Raw genomic sequence first — 16,602 nt, forward strand, 5'->3', positions numbered from 1 at the left:
AATACATTGTTAAAGGATGTCAAATGGAAGAGATGCATTTAAGGTTGCTAGGAGTAATATACCTTCTGTCGACGCAAAAGTATGATTTGATCACTGTAAACTACTACTGCCTAACACTGATCGGTTAGCTCCAATAGATGCGTGTGCTGAACATTGGACACACCTTTGCCTTGATCCCACACTCTGCTATTTGTAAATGTAATCCCCCTGGTGAGGTTGTGTATTATTCACTGTATAATGACTGTGCACTAGGCTGAGCGATCATCATTGTGCGGTCATTACGCTCTATTACGACAAGCATGTAATGAGATTCTGGGCTGTGGGAAAGCTTGGGAAGAGAATAGTTTGGGCGCTGATTAGCGCTGATCAACTCTCGACTCTGTTGTAACACTTTCTCCATCAGTGTCGTGACCCCTGCTGAGTGCACGCGCAGCTTCAGAGGAAATTGACTGCAGGTGCAACATAACACCAGCAGCTTTATTTCGGGGTAATTTCATTCATTTGGAATGATTAGGAATTAAATGAATTAAAAATGAAGGCTTAATATTGAAAAATATAGCCGTAAAATTCAGTGTGTATTAGATATGATAAAATGCTCATTCCCTTGGCCCAGACAGACTGGTGCACTTTCTGCCCTCCTCTCCTCCTTCCCTCCCTCCATCCCTCCCTCCCTTCTACCCTCTCATCTCATCCCAGCTGCCGTGTCATCTGCTTCTGCTTTATCCCACCTAATTAATAGGAATCTTTGTTATAATGATCTGAGCATGAGCCTCTGACTCCATGCATATGCAATGAGGGTTCGAGAATCCAGTTGCCTTGGTTGCAGAATTTGAGGCCTTCTTCAGCCACGTAGCTGTTTGTGTTTCCTCTGGGTGCAGCATCCCACTGCTTAGGCCGGGACCTTCCTGGCAGGACTCATGTGCGCCCTGGCCAAATACCAGTCAAGCATTTTCCCATCCCCTTTAATAATATGCTTCTCATTTTATTTCATTCGGGTCTTTCAGACATGGATCTTGATGCAAGTAATCTGTTTGATTAAATACTTATTACAGGTTTATATCTGCTACAGAAAGTTTTTTTTCTTCCTCTTTTTCTGCATGTGTGTGTGTGTGTGTGTGTTCTGTCTTGGCCCGCGGCACGATGCGCCAGCCCAGCGGAGCAGCGCTCTGGTCTGTCACTTTTGTTTGAATAGGTAATGCAGATCTGTTCAGGCTGAAGAGACATGAGCTGGAATCGCTTGTTAGGACATATGATCAAAAGCCGCTCTCTGCTCTCTGCCAATCAACCCTCTTGTCACCCTGTGAAGCAGACGTTAAATAGATTTTTCGGCCGTACGGTGTGGGCAGTCTGCCAATTTGACATTTGAACTTGGAAAAAAAAATGCCCAGTAGCTAGACTTTTACTCTCCCCCTATCTAATCACCCTTCTTCAAAAGTTTTGCACCTCTACAGTGGTGTTTTTAGTAATGGAAAATAGCTCTCTGTAAAAGTGTAATTTATAAAAAGAAAATTCACAACAAAATGTAAAGAGGGCACGACAGATGATTTTTTTTTAGGCAGATACAGATTTGTTGCAGAAAAAACACTAATCTACCTTTTGTTTTTGTGACGGCTCACTTCTAGAAAACCTCGTAAGTGGGGTCCTTCATATCTCAAAGCACATCCGCAGGTCTTTTATTTATTTTCAACGTCTTTATGTCAACCTCACTTAATCTAACCAATTTTTCATCTGCCTCCCAGCCTCACTCTCTTGTGACAAAGTTGCTCCTGTGCCAGGCAGAGATCAGAGCCCAGGGCTAAACGGAGGGTGTATGGGCTAAACAGAGTGCCTGGTCCCCCCACTGAATTATGTATTTACTATCTGTTCCAAAGCAGATCCCTCACACAACACACACAGACGCAGTCCCCGTAGGTTTCGCTTTACACAAGCGAAGATATAGATTTTGTTGTCCCTTCCTGCCGCTGTCTTCATCATTCACATGACAAAACAAGCAGCTGCTTCTTCAATGTGCCATTCTTTGCATTCAAGATCACCTTCCCCAGTTCTCATATTCCGATTAGTCAACAGTAGCAACTGCTGGGGAGCATTCCAGGGGCCATCTTCCCGGGTTTCAGCTGTTCAGTGTATCCCCCCATTGCACTCGCGCGGCACAAAACTCCCATTGTGATCCTGGCCATTCTGGCGGCACAGGAACCCCTTGATAGGAGGAAACGGGTGTTTCTTCGAGACAAATCACAGCCAGAGTTACACAGAGGCTTGTTTGTCCTCACACACACATACACACCCGCGTACACGTGCACGAACGCACATGTGCGTACGAGTTCTAGGTATACCTCGTCAACTGCTTATCAAGTTGAGTTAATTATATCACGGCTCAGCGAGTGGGGGCCTTGTGTTTTGTTTCGCAGAGAAAAATAGCAGCAGTATCACTTTGACTGTTTTATTTGACACGGCAGCATTTGGAGAGGTGCAACGATTGTGAAATGCTGACACATAAGAAGGCAGAGGCCATTAATGCTGCTATATTTGTCAGGAGGCTGTGAAACCTCTCTCTCCATTGAATAAATAACAGCCGGCTTTAGCCAGTAAAACGGGGCATGACAGGGATGAGAAACAATCAGAGTTCAAAATATTTGAGGCGGGGACATTTTGGGAGAACAGTACTTTTATGTATACCGTATGCTGTGCCAGCTCAGTGTCGCCGCCCTAGCTGTGGCATTTGGCTCTCCAACATTGTGCACATGCACACAGCCCCACAAAGGAGCCGGTGTCATCTGACCAAGGATCAAAATAGTTGACATGTAACCCACACCCTTGGCACACACAACCTCTGAGGCTCGCTAATGATTTCAGAGCACATCGCCGGCTTGTTCTGTAAGTCGCAGGTACGTCAGCCATGCGGCGCGCAGATCCGCCTTGACACGAGCAAACATGACAACGAGTGTACTTGCGGCCTATTAACATATTTGCATTGTTTTCCTCCTCTCCGCAATCATGCGTGTCAAACACGATGAACAAAGAGACGCTTTAATCTGCTGGGATGAAACAAGTGTTTCCTCCCACGCGCTGCTTTTCTTTTCCCGTCTGAATGTTCAATAACATTCCAAGTGGCAGGAGATGGGATGAGCGTGTCAGACCCAATGAATAGAAATGTGTTTTATTGCACTGCAAAGCCTGAGTGGCAATGAGTCTAATTTCCTGACAAATGTCTTCTCCCGTTGGATGTACATTCTAATTTTTGTCTGCGAGACTTTGAAACCATGTAAAAAGTTGAAGGGATTTTGCTGACAGGGCACTTTTCTTAATATTCCCAATTTATCATCATACATAACTATAGGAAAATAGTTTTATAGTTTTATCTGGGGGGGATGTTTCGTTGCCTTTCGCTTGTTTCAATGCTCGAAATAAAATCAAAGTCCCGGCCTCTTTTCCAATCCAAATCTGATAAATCATACACCAAACAACTCAAATTCTCATGCAACTTTCTCTTTCCATGTGATTAGTTCTCTTGGACAAAAACTCCTTTATGTAAAAAAAAAAAGAAAGTAACAGGAGTGTGTTTTTAACAATTAATTATCATTTATATAAAAAATGGCAACACGGCATTCATGCTCGCAGTATTTTGACACGAAGCACATTATAAGGATTGTACAAATGATACGTTTAAGAAAAAGAAATAATAATAATGTAGGAAACTGGACTGAGCTGAGATTTTAACACAGTTGAAATATCGACACAGCTCCTTGTGAACCTCGTGACGTGGAATATTAATACTTTTTCTGAGAGGGTAATGTGTTAAGGTCACAAGAGTGTGTAAAAATCCAGTGACACTAGGAGTGTGAGGATATTTTTTCTTTAAAAGAAAATAAACCTAATGTATAGTTTAGGGTAAGGACTAACACATACATATCTGAAAAATAAAAGAAAACTTGATTTGGAAATTATTCAAACTTCATAACATCTAATTTCAGGAAGCAGCAAAAGGCAGCAAATGCTATTTTTCCAGGGTTCCACATATAATTTGAATCTTTTAAATTGTATTTATTAGAAATGTAAAAAGATCAATGTGCAGGATTCTGCTTAATAATAAAATATTTATTTTATTGTGCATTTATTCTACATTTTATTTCTTGGTGATGCCAGATGCCATCGATACAGTAGAATGGATGTTCCCTAAAATAGAAAAATTCATTTTGGAGAACCTTTTGACAATTTTCCTGATCGAGCTCAGTCAGCCGAGAGAAATAAAACGGTCTGTCTGTCTTAGAGAGTCGGCATGGCTCAGGCATTCTGCCGAAAGGAAGCGGGCCAATTAAAGAGGAAAATGTAGCTTCTTATTGTGGATGAAGCCACTTGAACAATAGCACATAGAGAGAGAAAGAGCGGGCAAGTGAATATTGAATCGTTAATGTTACTTGATATTGTATCCCCCCCCCCCCTAAATGGAGAGAAAATCCTGTGTGGAAACTACCGTATATTAATTTTTATATCACTTTGCAGAAAGCTGTAATGCTCACATGTGGTGTTTAAAATGTTGCTTGTATTATGACAATATACACACAAATTTTGGTGCATGCACCGCTAGAAAAATATTGACCTTTTGTTTTAAGGTAAACAGAAATTGTCCATCCTGAATTCTGGTGTCTTTGTAAAAAAAACTAAGTTTGAGATTTAATAATTATCTTTTAACTACTTTTTAAAAGTGAAACTGAACTGTGCTAGAAATTGAATATGCTCTTGCCTTGACTCGAGTTAGTTTTTTAAAGTGAAACTTGTGATGTATTGTGAGAATGTTTCCACCCACACACACTTTTCCAGTATTACAAGTGGCAGTCACTGGCTCCATGTTGTAATGTAATTTGTTAGTTTCTCTAATACCTCATGTTATGGCTCAATCTCACAAGCAATGAACTAAAGTTTTGGGGTCCATACAAGACACTTGGCTTCACGGCAAATTATAATGTATTCATGTGGATCCTATTAGTCTCTTTTTGTCCTTGTAGAGTCAGGCAGCCATTAATTAACTAAATCAGACTGAACGGCCATGATCACAGCGCTTGACGCGTTCCCTCGCACATCTGTCAACATAGATGAATAAATAGGAATGTTTTACAAGCATTGATTAGTTGGCGAGTGTATATTTGACAGTTGAATTGCAGGGCACTTCTCCCCCCCCAAAAAAAAGTAATTACATTTTTGTACCAAATTATATGAATTTATTACAGTGTCTGAACCCAAATGATTACCAACATCAAATAGAAATTATAAATTTAAATCAAGACCATGTTATGTTCATCTTAGAAAGTGATGATGATCAGCACCGTAATGTTGAACACGATCAAGTAACCACACACACACACACACACACACACACACGCACGCGCGCACACACACACACACGCGTGCGCGCAATTGCACTGTATCAGGTTAGAAAAAATCAAATTCATCCAATTTTGTACTTTTGAGATTTTTTTAAACATGCTTTATTTGATTATTATTAATACACTTATATTGAATTGACTTTTAATTCAAAACAAATGTATTGTTTTTTCCCAATGTGTGTGTGTGTGTGTGTGTGTGTGTGTGTTTGTTTGTTTGTTTGTTTGTTTGTTTGTTTGTTTGTTGACTTGAGCCTGACTCATCTGAAGATTCAGTTATTTAATGAAATTATATTGGCTGATTAAGTCCAAAACTTTTAAAATGAATGAAATAATTTATTTTATGGTTCCTTAATGCTTACATATGAATAAAATATGAATAAATATGAATTATAGGCAAAGCATTTGACTGCTTTACAATACTCTATCCTCTTGTATTTGTTTAACTTTACAACAGAGAAAAATCTGCAAAAACCTGGCAAATATTTTAGAATTTTTTGGAGGAGTGGAAGCGGAATGTTTGAATGTGATTATCTTTGTCTTGTGTTGGATAGTGTTAATGTGTAAAAAAAAAAAAAGAAACCAAAAAGAAGGAATTTAATTAACTCGGCCAGCCGATTAATGAGTTGATCATGCTCATGCTCACCGCATCCGAATAGAGAAGTGAATGGAAGAAAAGTTGATTTGGCTCTCCCAGCATTTAATGGGCAGAGTTCTTAAAAGTGACCTTGTGGGGTGGAGAGCGGAGCCGCGCAGCAGCTCCTTCCAGCTGCACACATGGCATCCATCGGGGGCACAATCACGCACAGTCCCAACACCTCAGGCTCGGACATATGTTGAGTTTTATTTCATTCTTCTGACATTAATCCTATTCACCAGCTGTTCTGCCAGCTGCCACTCTCCGGCTTAAGGGGAGATTGCAGTTTTGGGGGCTCAGAGTATTGGTTTATCTTGGCTCCTTGTAGCCTCCTTGCAAAGTTTTGACTGCATCTTTTTTTTTCATGACCTCTTGCAACGTTTGTGTTCCTAGAATTGAAAACTTCCCCTCAGTCTTTTTTTATGGATTTGTTTACATGTGTCCAGTGGGCTTAATGCTGATGTAGCTTTGAAACAGTGCTCACATCTTGCCCTTTTTATGATATATGCTATAGCCTGTGGACGGGGCTTTCATGCTGCCGTGTTGTCAGCTGTGAGCTCACGCATATCACGGGGCGAAGGCGAAAGAGCTGGGATTTTATTTTTTTAAAGTCTGATAGGCGGTATGTGAACAAGGGCTTCACTTCATTGTAGCATTAGAGTTTGTCGTTAAAATGTGGACGAGCTGGCATGCCCACAACGTTCGAGAAAGGAAAGAACAAATAGATTTTTCACAATTTTGAAGTTCTATTTCATTTTTTTTATCCACTGAAATTTGGCAGGCTTGCTAATAATAGTCTGAGGTAAGTCAAATTTAGAAGACATTTATTTTGACTTCACACTACAGGCACTTCGAGAGAAACATGAGACAATGTGCCAATGCTCAGAATGCAGCTCATACATCTCTTGCCGTCAAACTGCATTTCTGGCCATGGCCTCAGCCCCCATAGTTATGATTATTGACTTATTGGGTCTGACATAAGTCACATTTATGTGCATTGTCTGGAAGCAGACTCAAGTGTTCTCAATGTCATTTCTGCTGAGGTACGAGTGGGCGGGCTGCGAGCAAGGGCCGCAATGAATTGATCATTGCTCACTGCTCACTTTAATAATTCAAGCCTGATTGCCAGCGAGTGCCGCAGTAAAATGGATCGGGAGAAGTCACATGCTGCTCGGCTCAGGAGGTGAAGCCTCCTGGGTATGCTTAATTCATATGTGCTTGATAGACACATGTATGTAGAGGGGTGAGGGTGCTGCGTCTGTGTATACGGCCTCTCCAAATGGCCAGGTCACCACCACGGGATTAACACCTTGCTCACTCGAAAGCACGTCACAAGGGGGATGTAGGAAAAGAGCTAAGTGAGCAGCTTCAAGTACTGAGGAAAATATGTTCTTTCTGTTGTTTGGCAATTAGAAGACTCAATTCAAATACATTTAGGAAGTGGGTGACGATGAAGTTGGTGCAGACTTTTTATTTAAATTGTCTTATAGTAGCACTGCTAATGTCAACTGCGGAGGATGTAGTGGAAGAGAAATGGTGAGTGGCGCGAATGTTTTTATCACAAAGATGATTTAAGTCGAAGTGTCGAATAATGTTCTTATTAATTACAGTAAAAAAGTTAAGATGTTAGATAATTGTAATTCTCAAGGATTTTAAGTATTTACTCTTCCAATAAATAGGAGACTTTTCTCCAATTCACACTTTTCAGTTAATGATGGAGAGTAATATTTAAAGTTTTTGCAGAACACAAATGACTGCGATTACTTTGAACCCTAAAATGACGAAATACGCCCGTGTGTTAAAGTCTTTCAGGGCGTGAACAGTAACATTGAAGAAAAACATTACCAAAGAATGAGTAATGATTTACTATTTAGAAAGTAAACTGAAAAAAAGTGAGCTAGTTGTTGATAAACAGAGGCACCCATCTAATAAAGACAGGAAGAAAGCCTACGAGAACCTGAGATGAGGCACATCCCGTTAGACGAGGCCGTCTATTCATAGCAAGTGTTTACGTGAGCCAACAAGATGTTCAGAAGGTAGCGAACATTCAATGTTCACCGAGCGGAATAATGATTAGGTCTCAGTTAAGGTGCAGGTGCTCCACAATAGTCTGCCATGTCTGAAGGAGGTGGACCTTTTTACTTATGCATGCCAGAACAAGTAATTACATCTTTGGAAGCTCAAATTATTTAACTGCTCCAAAAAGTCTTCTCGAAATGGTAGAGGTTATTAAAACGAGGAAAGGTAATTGCCTGAAAATGAGCGACAACGCACTGTTGTGCTGCGAATGTTTTTTTCTTTCCCTCTTTAGCATTTGCATTGTGCGGCATCACCCGGGTGTGTAACCTATTGCGTTCCGATTGCTCCGCTTGCAATTAGTGCCCTTTTTGTCTTCGCTTCAATAACGCCATGATTATGGAGAGTTCAGGAGTATTTGTGGCACTAACAGCTGTTGTCTCAGGGACTACCGGCTGAATGACAAAAACATGTTTTCTCTCTGCATTTCCCTTCCCTGCCTGCCTCTTGTGATTAGTATGTTTTATTTGCTGTGATGATGGGGGTCTTGTTTTTAGGGTGTCTGTGATTAAGATATTCAAAGGACTCCTCAGAGTGTGTCACTCAATCCCCCACCACCCCCATCAATTTCGACTTTTGATTTGTTTCCCATGCAATGGAGAGGGGATGGCAAATTACTGTAAATGTCAGCCTGTCATTGTCTGACTGCCATTCACAGACGTGTGAGCCAGGGTTCAATCTGTCAGTAAGGTTAAATGCACACACAGAGAGAAGAGAAGATGCCAAGGGCAAATTTTGCACATGCACATTATATAATTCACAGAATTTACTTACACACGAACATGTCAATAAAATACACTGTATGTTTGAAAGAAGATTCACAAGATTATATTGATAGACATTCCTTAATGTAATACTTCCTCCTGAAGACCCCCATTAATCTGTTCTCGTCTTTTAACAGCTGATTTACTGTGAACATGTGCGGGACATAATCTCTGCCATTCATCCTGCTCTGTCTTCCTAAATCCTTCTCTCTTTTCACATCCTGACTGAAAAAGCTTTTCATAGTGTTTTATGACTGGAAAGATAAAAGAAATATGTATTCTGATAAAGAGAAGCAAATGGAATTGATCAATGCTTTTGTAAAACTGCAAGGGGGAAGAAAGGAGCAGAAGTAAGCAATCAACAATCACATCCCTATTATCACCTTATTGTTGCAACCTACAGTGGATATAGAAAGTCTACACACCCCTGTTCAAATGCCAGGTTTTTGTTACTGCCCGGAATCTCTCTCTCTCTCTCTCTCTCTCTCTCTCTCTCTCTCTCTCTCTCTCTCTCTCTCTCTCTCTCTCTCTCTCTCTCTCTCCCCCTCTCTCTCTCGCCTAATCATTAAACTTTTCAGACTTAATTGTGAGCTTCTAAAAGGCAAGAGGAAACTTTTGCAACTGCAAGTCTTGGTGCAAAAGATGACAAAATGTTAGTCAAACTGACTTTCCTCTTCCTTTTTGTGAACTGGTCAAAGTAAAGAGCCCAGAGGGGGAAAAAAAAAGCTTTTAAATATTTTTTTTCACTCGCTGCCATTTCTTCCATCTATGTTTATTCATAAAAAGAGAACACTCATTCCTCTCCCCCTATTCTGACTTTCAACTTTTTGTGCTTGTGGTCATTCTTTGGTGACAAATTAGATGCAGTGCCTCTTTGTATAATTTTCCATCCCCTCACAAATTTAGCAACGCAGAATATAGCCCAAACACAGTGTCCATGCTGTTTTTTTTTCTTTCATGTAGCTGAAGTCAGCTGCCCTCTACACTGGAAAAAAATGCCGTGTTTAATTTATATAATAGAATACAATATTATATACAATATTGTATACATTTTTAATGTAATTTTTTGTACATATAGTGCTTTCATAACAGGTGTAGCTGTAACAAATTCTAATTTAATTGTGGTAGGACAAAATTAAATCATTTGAACGCAGATAAATGTTTTAATAGTTGTATAGTGTACATAAAAAGGCATCTGGATTATTTCACAATCATATGATGAAATAAAATTGAATAGATTCAACACACCATTTTTTTTCAATGTAGTATATGAGAAGAGATGCCGCTTAGCAGAAATACAGGGCTACAAATCCTTTGGAATATCCCCCATAGACTTTTATCCTTGACTTGTGGCTAATTTCTTTCTCGATAGTCCTCTCTTCACTGCCAATGGCTTTGTACCTCAGCAAACACTTAAATGTGAATATCATCTTTCTCCCAGGAGAACAGCGCACACGGAGAGGCTCGGAATGCGGTGGTAGTCAGTTGAAACAATTTTATCGCTGACAACACACTGTAATCAAACACCATTTGGTGGCGTGTTGTAACAAACCATTTTGTCAGACCATTTTCAAAATGGGTGTTGTGCTGCGTCAAAACACGGAGTCACAACACTCTTAGTGATTTGTTGATTTTAGTACAGACTGGACGTCTTCACAAGTGAAATCATGATTTTACATTTACATACCGACACAATTTGATTTGTTCTTTCATTGTTTTTCAAATAACTTATTGACAATAAAAGCCTGTAAAAAAATAGCAGAGCAATGTGTCAGACATGCTAAAATTAAGTATATTCAATGAAAAAAAAGTTAATAAAATAAAGGAAATACAGACTTATTTGTGTACTAGTATGTGTGCAAATGTTTGACGACTTATCCCAAGACATTTCATTATTCAGCTACATTTCCTTGAAGATTTTTTTAATAGTGCTAATGACCCAGATAAATGAGCAAAAGAGTGCCGAAAAAAGATCATATCAAGTATCAGGGTAAATAAAATATTTATTTTCACAAGAACTAAAGAACCTTCATGGTAAATGACAAATGTGCCGGACAAATGCAACTGTTAGGCTGTTTATTGTCAACTCTTTTTTTCTAGCTGTATGTAAAAATTTGTTATAAGGAGTATGAACTTTTGTATTTACTCATCTTTGGAGTGTTAGGTGTCATCCACATCGATAATATCACAATATGTCTATAGAAAGATGATAGTTGTGGCAGAAGATAAACATTGCATTTGGCCGACGACTCTTCACATTCGGAGCGCCACTTGGAAACTGAAAAAGTCTCAGGAAAAAAAAAAAAAGGTTAGGGACATTTTTCCAGCAGTACAACACTAGTCCCAGAGGAGACAATGCGACCCAGACAGGCTTAGCAGTCCCAAAAGCATCCCTCCCCCCCTCTCAATGGGAGCACGTCTTGGACACACACTCCTGTAGTTTTGTATGTTGCTATCTGCGCTCGCTGCAGAGCGGAGGAGGTCCGTGCCAGGCGAGGGTCCGCAGGGAGCGCTGGAATCGCTGGGTCTGGAGGAAGTTGGTCCAGGTCCAGTGGGGTGATGTGGGCTTGGTGACAAGCCAAGCTGTCTCGCGCAGCGATGCTGGGAAAATGTAAATAAGCGCCTGATAAGGGCTATTGTTTTCATTCCATTCTCATCCCAGCTGAATGGCCTGCTCCCGAGCTACAGAGCATATTATCTGGAGAAGGGGAGGAAAAGCAACGGGAGGGATGGGGGTGTGAGAGAGTAAGGAGCCCCCAAGAAAATAAAAATAAACATATAAGACTCTTTGCCACAATTATGACGTCCTTGCAAAGAAGCAAACCTCTCGACTTAAAAATGTACACAACCATTTTGTTCGTGAATTGCTTGAAAATCCAATGGTGTTTGGACTGTCAGAAATAATTCATAATGATTAAAATAGGATTCAGTGTCAAGGTAATAATAATTTTACCAATACCAAGCGCCAGCATTTATAATTGATCCAGATAAAACAGAAAATGAAATGGCATTCTTTTGATTAATTGAAATTCTTGTGTTCAAAAAGTGCGGCTTTCTTCACGCACACCTGGTTTAAAAATGTGCGTCTCCATTCGTTTGGCTAGGTGTTTTGTTGACAGCGTCTCAATGCTGAAAGGTTATTTTATTGACTAATCCAGGGCCCATTATTCAGTTCTTCCAGGTGGAAGGCAGGGAGGACAGCAGCGCATTCCAGCTGTAGCCTCTCCTGTCGGAACACTTGGCAGGTTGGGTCTGGAGAAGCGAGGGAGTGGCTGTTCTCCTGGGAGGGAGGTGGAAGGGAGGGGAAGGACTGGAGTAGAATGGAAGCTGGCACCGCATTATCTCCACCAGTTGGCGCATTCCTTAATGATCAAGCGCTGGAGCGGCATCCGCCAAGAAAGTGAACGTGTGCAAATGGGGGAAAAACAACAACATATGCGTGCCTCCTGACATACGTCCACTGTGTTTGTTTTACCTCCCTCTGCCACCCCCTTTTAAAATAAGCCCGTTTCCATGCTTCCGAGGTGCAATGTCATGCACTGATGTTTCTCTGACGACAATGACTTGAGAGGCTTTTGTTTTGGGGTTAGGCCCAGGGAGGAAGATCTGAGCTCCCTTTTATAAGCTGTGATCTTTGTGCCACACAGGAAGTTAAAATATGCACAAACACATGTAGCCTTTTCACTCTTTCCCGTGTCGGGTCAAGGGGACACACTGTGAGCTGGGAATTGGAAAGTCAATAAAGCAGAAATAATGTTATAATGACCCTGATCTGAAGACGTCCTGTCGACCCCATCACATTGGAGGAAGTGGACAATCAAACAAAATGGCCACTCCGCTTGATCTCTGAGAAAGTCCTCCTTAAACAAGGCAACAACAACCAGTGAACCCCCTGTTACTCCCCAGTCCCTCTGAAGTTAGACTGTTGCCAAGGGTAGCAAACACTGTTTACTGGGTTAGAGCCGAGCCAAGAGATGGAAACCGAAAAATAAAAGGACAAAATGCGGGATAAAAGGAAACAATTATTTGGTGCAGTGCGGTCAACACTACTTTTGAATATGATTGAGACCAAAGACAATGAAAGTCATAGGATGAGTCATACTTTCACATTTAAAAGCCCGTTGTTAGTAGATTTTTTTTTTTCAAATTCCATATTTTAACAAATAGAGGACTAATTTGAGAGGCGCAGGGCATTGAATCGATCTCAACTGAACTGTTCTGGTTGACTTAGAAGCATTGTTGCATGAGCTCATGAAGCCCGCTTGAATGAGTCCAAGACAACCACTTGTGGTCAATTCAATAACCTTTGAATGAAAGGATCGAGATGAATGAGATTATTCACAGGCAGTACTAATTTGGGACTTCTACGAAAAACCTCCATCCATCCATCAGTCCATATATGAGTGAGTTTGCTTCAACTTGCCATTTCTTTATTGGGCATCACTATGGGGGTTTGCCTCCAAGTGATACTTTGGACACTTTGGAATTGCATAAGAATCATTTGAATAACCCTTCAGATGTGTTGATACAATTGAAGACATTAAGCTTGAAGGTTTGATGGGAACAAGCTGACCTCGAAGCAATACTGGGATGGCCGAGGTCTGGGTCAGCCGGTCCTGTGTGTTCTTTATCAGTGTCTCCAGCGACATCATGGCAGATTGCTACCATTCCTTCTCTGATTCGTTGTCTGCTGGACAAATGTTAATTGTTTTCATTATTGGCAGCCATGTGCACGCATGGACCTCCTTAGTCTCAGTCCTTGCCTTCCAATTGATGGGTGCATTTATGCTAGCCATACAAAGTCTGCCTCACACCTTCTTCACCTCCTTTCTCACTTGCTCCTTACAACAATAGAGGTGTGTAATTTTCTTACTTTCTTTTTTATAGACTCATCCTGCATGGAGAAACTACTTTCTAAAGACTGGAAGGAAAAGATGGAGAGGCTCAACACAAGCGATCTTCTCGCTGATGTCAAAGGTAACATTCAGTATGCTGGTCGCGTTAAGAACGGCAAACTTTCAGCACAGATGCCACAACAGCTTCGTCATTCCTATCAGTTTCTGCGTAATCTCAGAAATAAGCTTTTACTTTTACAGAAGACAAAGGCCTTTGGCTGCACTCTTCATTGAGATCCCATTAATCTTTTGTCGGAATGTCCAACTCTCTCATAGCGCTGACCCTTTAATTCAATTTACACCCATTCTTAGTTATGGAACAACGTAGTGTCGTCGTCCCCTTCTACAGCCGCAGCGCATGCGGAGCGTAACCGTTGAACCTGGCATGCGCTTGATGTAAACAGAGCAGGAGAAATGCCACTAAAAGGGAGAGAAGCACAATTGTCTCCTCAGTGAGTCTGCACCGGAGTGGAATGTCTCCGCTCTGACAGCAAACACCCCGTGCTGCGCAGAGTACAGCAAAGCACAAATCAGTACTCCCCGAAAAAAAGGTTGTTTATGATAGGGTGAAGGTGGGCCGCGGATGGGCAGGGCTGCTTCTTAGTTCTTAGCACCGACTGTTACTGAGTACTCTGGAGTGTTTATACAGCACAGGAAAGCACAATACCAGCTGGCTGATAACACCGGTCTGTTACCGGGTCTTCATTGCCTCCTTCATCATTCCTTTCTGTACAACAAAAACAAAATCATCATCACGTTGGTACTATTCCAGGTTTTTGTAATTTAAACATCGATTTTCCCAAAGGCTGCCAAGTGTACATGAATGAAGGAATTCTCTAAAAAGCCAACAAAACAATGTAGGTTGATTGTACCTGCTCTTGCTTACTGTGCTGTATAAGGTATCCCAGAAAGTACCAGGACTAGTGTCACAAGAGCTTCGGTGCAAACTATGAATGGCAACTTTTCCTCTTGAATGTGATCCTCCTGGAGTCTAGCACACTTTCTCAGGGTTTTCTACCATGGCCTTATCCACTCCTAAAAGGATTCTTTTGGGATTGTCCACAGCTCCATCAGCATAGTGTCGTCTTTGTCTCCAAAACTCAGCTAGGTAAGAAGACGGAAAAATAATCACACGGAGATGAGTAGTGAGGTTGGGACAATGTTCTTCTCGGCCAGGAAGTGTCAGATACTCAGGGGATCACTTTGTCATAGAGAAGCAGCCACAAGTTGTCACAACTCCGAAGGATCTCTCTGTAGACCTGCTAGTCCACTTGACATCAAAGAAGAAAATTTGTCTTTTTGTGACACCAGTCTCGAAACCTTCCATTCTGGGAAGTGCAAAATAGTTTTTTGCCTTTTTCAAACTCTGCTGTTGGATGAATGACAAAGAAAAGATTAATTGATGGCGTGTAAACAGCCTAAAATACACATCCTAACGTGTCTGTTGATGAGACTGTATGTGCACCTTAGTTCCTAATAGAAATGTTTCTGCTTATCACAGTGGCAGACTTAGATTTTTAATTAGCGTGCCATTTCATATGACTGTAGACATTTCAAAGGGCTGCTTTGTGCCCCCGCTTACAAATGTCTCACTCGCTCTCTCTCTCCGTGTTTGAAGTTGGCCTGATGTAAATACGGCCAATTAAAAAGACGCTCAGGGTTGGAGACTCACAAGGTCCGCCTAATTAAAACACAAACAAAGGTGCCAAGTAGAAAACACCTTCTGATTAAGATCTTAAGTGTTTGGATGAATCAAATGTGCCATTCATTGTTTGGTTAAAAATCAACACAAAAGGCAAACATGCCTGTAGGTTAAAGATGAATAAAAGAGTGTGTAATAAAGGCTGACATAAAGTCCGTACTGGATGTGTGGCCTTGTATCATCTGTGTTAATCGCTCACAATTTACTCTTCCAATTATAATGAGCTGACAACCTTTTGTCATTGCTCTGTCTTGCCATTGTTCTACAGATGAGAGAAAATAATTTAATTTAACGACACAGTTTTGACCCTTGGCCCATTTTTTAATTTTTTTTACCCATGAAAAGACATACGTTTATGTTGGAATTGCCTCAAATACCTTTTCCCTTTAAGGTGATCACACAGGCCCAGCATAACAAAAAGTATGAAAAATATCACAGCTAACCTAACAGGATATTTGGTGAAGCTAATTAAAGCTCAATCTGCTTTAAAAGCTTATGCACTTGAGTCAAACTTGCAGCATTTTTAAGCGTTCATGCATTGAGGTCTCCAACTATCTCCTCTCCTTGTTCGCTCTTAGTGTCAACAGAAGCAGCAGCAGCAGGCAGAGTAAGGTGAGGGATTTATGTTCACCAGTCAATTCCTCAATTTCTATTTGTTTCCGTACCTCAGCTTAGCTGTCAGTCTACAAGCACGATGAAGAGGGAGATGAAATCTCCTGAACAAAAAAAAAAAAAAAAACAGTGTAAAAGTCAAGGTCGGCTGGAAAGACACCAAACCGCAGAAAGCACAAGATAAGAAAGAAGAATAGACGAACTAGATAGTCAGTGGACATGTTTACTGTAGCTCATCTGCTTATCATAATACATCTTGAAGCAAAAATACATGCACAAGGACGATGTGATGCACTTTGTTAAGGCCAATCAGTTCATAGTGGGTGGCATTTCCTTCAACAAGCTGTCCAACAAAACAAAAAGTCTAAGAAAATGGAAGGCACTGTAATCCGTCGACATGGTTACTTCTCTAACTGACTTCTTTCTTCCCCACTCCCTTCAGCGCATCACCGCAAGGGTTTGAAAACAGATGAGTAAATCCTTCTCAGAATCAAGCTGTTAATTGTCTTTGATAAAATGACTCAAGTAACTGTTTACA

At 40.9% G+C, this 16,602-nt stretch overlaps 1 protein-coding gene across 5 annotated transcripts in view; it reads left to right on the plus strand.

Annotated features, from left to right (window-relative positions):
- sox6 (SRY-box transcription factor 6) overlaps nt 1-16,602 on the plus strand; it is a 124,843-nt gene that overhangs the window by 45,522 nt on the left and 62,719 nt on the right. For all 5 annotated transcript variants that reach the window (XM_049719004.2, XM_049719008.2, XM_049719003.2 and 2 more), the window contains one exon: nt 13,743-13,832. In XM_049719004.2, the coding sequence (XP_049574961.1) occupies nt 13,743-13,832 (90 nt within the window). The remainder of the gene's footprint in view (nt 1-13,742; nt 13,833-16,602) is intronic.

Source organism: Syngnathus scovelli, chromosome 4, assembly GCF_024217435.2.
Source record: "Syngnathus scovelli strain Florida chromosome 4, RoL_Ssco_1.2, whole genome shotgun sequence".
NCBI lineage: Eukaryota > Metazoa > Chordata > Actinopteri > Syngnathiformes > Syngnathidae > Syngnathus > Syngnathus scovelli.